The sequence below is a fragment of the Chaetura pelagica genome, unplaced genomic scaffold (genome assembly GCF_000747805.2).
Source record: "Chaetura pelagica isolate M959 unplaced genomic scaffold, ChaPel_1.0 scaffold610, whole genome shotgun sequence".
Taxonomy (NCBI): domain Eukaryota; kingdom Metazoa; phylum Chordata; class Aves; order Apodiformes; family Apodidae; genus Chaetura; species Chaetura pelagica.
Window position 1 is genome coordinate 149,142 of NW_009951801.1, and position 1,637 is coordinate 150,778.

At 60.7% G+C, this 1,637-nt stretch overlaps 1 protein-coding gene across 1 annotated transcript in view; it reads right to left on the reverse strand.

The window, feature by feature from the left end:
* Nucleotides 1–1,637, reverse strand: part of SHMT2 (serine hydroxymethyltransferase 2 (mitochondrial)) — a 5,165-nt gene that overhangs the window by 1,881 nt on the left and 1,647 nt on the right. Inside the window, exons 2-6 of the mRNA XM_010007595.1 lie at nucleotides 1,162–1,394; nucleotides 964–1,043; nucleotides 570–770; nucleotides 405–486; nucleotides 35–157 (exon numbers count right to left, since the gene is read on the reverse strand). Coding sequence (XP_010005897.1) covers nucleotides 35–157; nucleotides 405–486; nucleotides 570–770; nucleotides 964–1,043; nucleotides 1,162–1,394 — 719 coding nt within the window. The remainder of the gene's footprint in view (nucleotides 1–34; nucleotides 158–404; nucleotides 487–569; nucleotides 771–963; nucleotides 1,044–1,161; nucleotides 1,395–1,637) is intronic.

A 1,637-nucleotide genomic window follows, 5' to 3' on the forward strand; every position in this document is an offset into this window, starting at 1 on the left:
CCTCGGGGGCGGGGGGGGCGGGGGGAGCCTGTACCTTCTTCATGCGAGCGTAGTCGATGAGGCGGGCATAGGCACTGGTGCCGGCGATGATGAGACGAGGACGGAAGAGCCGTGCCATCACCTCCAGCTGGTCGTAGTCAATCAGCCCTGTGGCTGGCTGCAAGGGATGGACAGACAGGACAGCTTGCTGACATGCACCTCCCTGCCTCCAGCTTGAGGCAGAGCACATTTGGCTGAACCACAGGCAGCTCCCAAGCACCCCATGGCACAAGGACATGGTCAGGTCATGGAAAGGATAGGGCAGTGGATGTCAGAGCATCTTGGGTATCCCAGGGACACCATCAGCATCAACAGATTGGCCAGCAGCTCCCACCCTCCCCCAGAAACCCGCCCCCTTGGCTCACATCAAGTTTGTAGGGCAATGACTCGAAGAAGATGGAAGTTGCTGAGATTCTCTTGATGTCCGACATGTACCCATGTGTGAGACTGCAGGGGAAGGCAGAGGTGCAGGGTCAGGCTGGACCCCCCAAGAAGCAGCAGGCCCCAGGCCACTGCACCCTGCTACCTACTGGCCCCCATCAGGCAGATCCAGCCCCATCAGGCGGTCGTGGGGCTGCAGCAGGGCTGTGTAGGCTGCAAAGTTGGCTGGGGATCCTGAGTAGGGCTGAACGTTGACACCCCAGTGGGCAGGATCCAGGTCAAATGCCTCCAGAGCTCGCTGTTCACATAGCAGTTCGATCTGGTCCACCACCTCAGCTCCCCCATAGTATCTGGAAGAGCAGGGAGGCGGTTATGGGAGGTCTTCCCACCACCAGCCCCACAGAAGACCTTGGTGAAGATTACAGCCTCCTGTTTGTGCTCTGGGGCTCCCCTTAACCTTTCCTAGAGCTAAATTCCATCTGTGAAAGGACCTCTGATGCCTCCAGTGCCCTCCTGACCCCAGAAACAGCTCCCATTCTTTACCTCTTGCCAGGGTACCCCTCCGAGTACTTGTTGTTGAGGCAGGAGCCCAGGGCTTCCAGTGCTGCCCGGCTACAGAAATTCTGGGGGAAAAAAAGGAGGTCAGAGACAGGGCAGCAGAGCTCCCACCTGAACAGGGGTGCCCCTGGACCAGCCCCCAGGACTGGGCACACCCCCTGCCCCAAGTATCCCATAGCCCACCTCAGAGGCAATGAGCTCCAGCCCCCGGCACTGCCGATCCTTCTCCTTCTGGACCAGGCTCCACATCTCGGGGTCACTCTCGGCCAGACTCTCCTGCCCCGTCCAGCTAGGCACATGCCTGGTAGCAGCTGCTGCAGCAGTGCCATGCTGTGCCCGCTGGATGCTGATGGCCACCTGGCCACCGCATCGCTGCAGGGCCTGCACAGAAGATGTGGGACTGACAGGCTGTGACCCTGCACAGGCAGGTACCAGGCCCCCTTACCCCTGGAGCACCCTGAACCAGGAAGTGACAGTGCCAGGAGCAAGACCCCGGTGCTCTGTGTTCAGCCACCTGTGGCACCCCCCAGAGGGACACACGAGGATCCCCACAAGGCCACATAGGGACCCCCCACAAGGTCTCCCAAGTCCACGGCAGGGGCAGGAGCATCTTGCATCCACCGAGAAGCTCTGCTGAAGCAGGAGGAACAGCAGCCAAG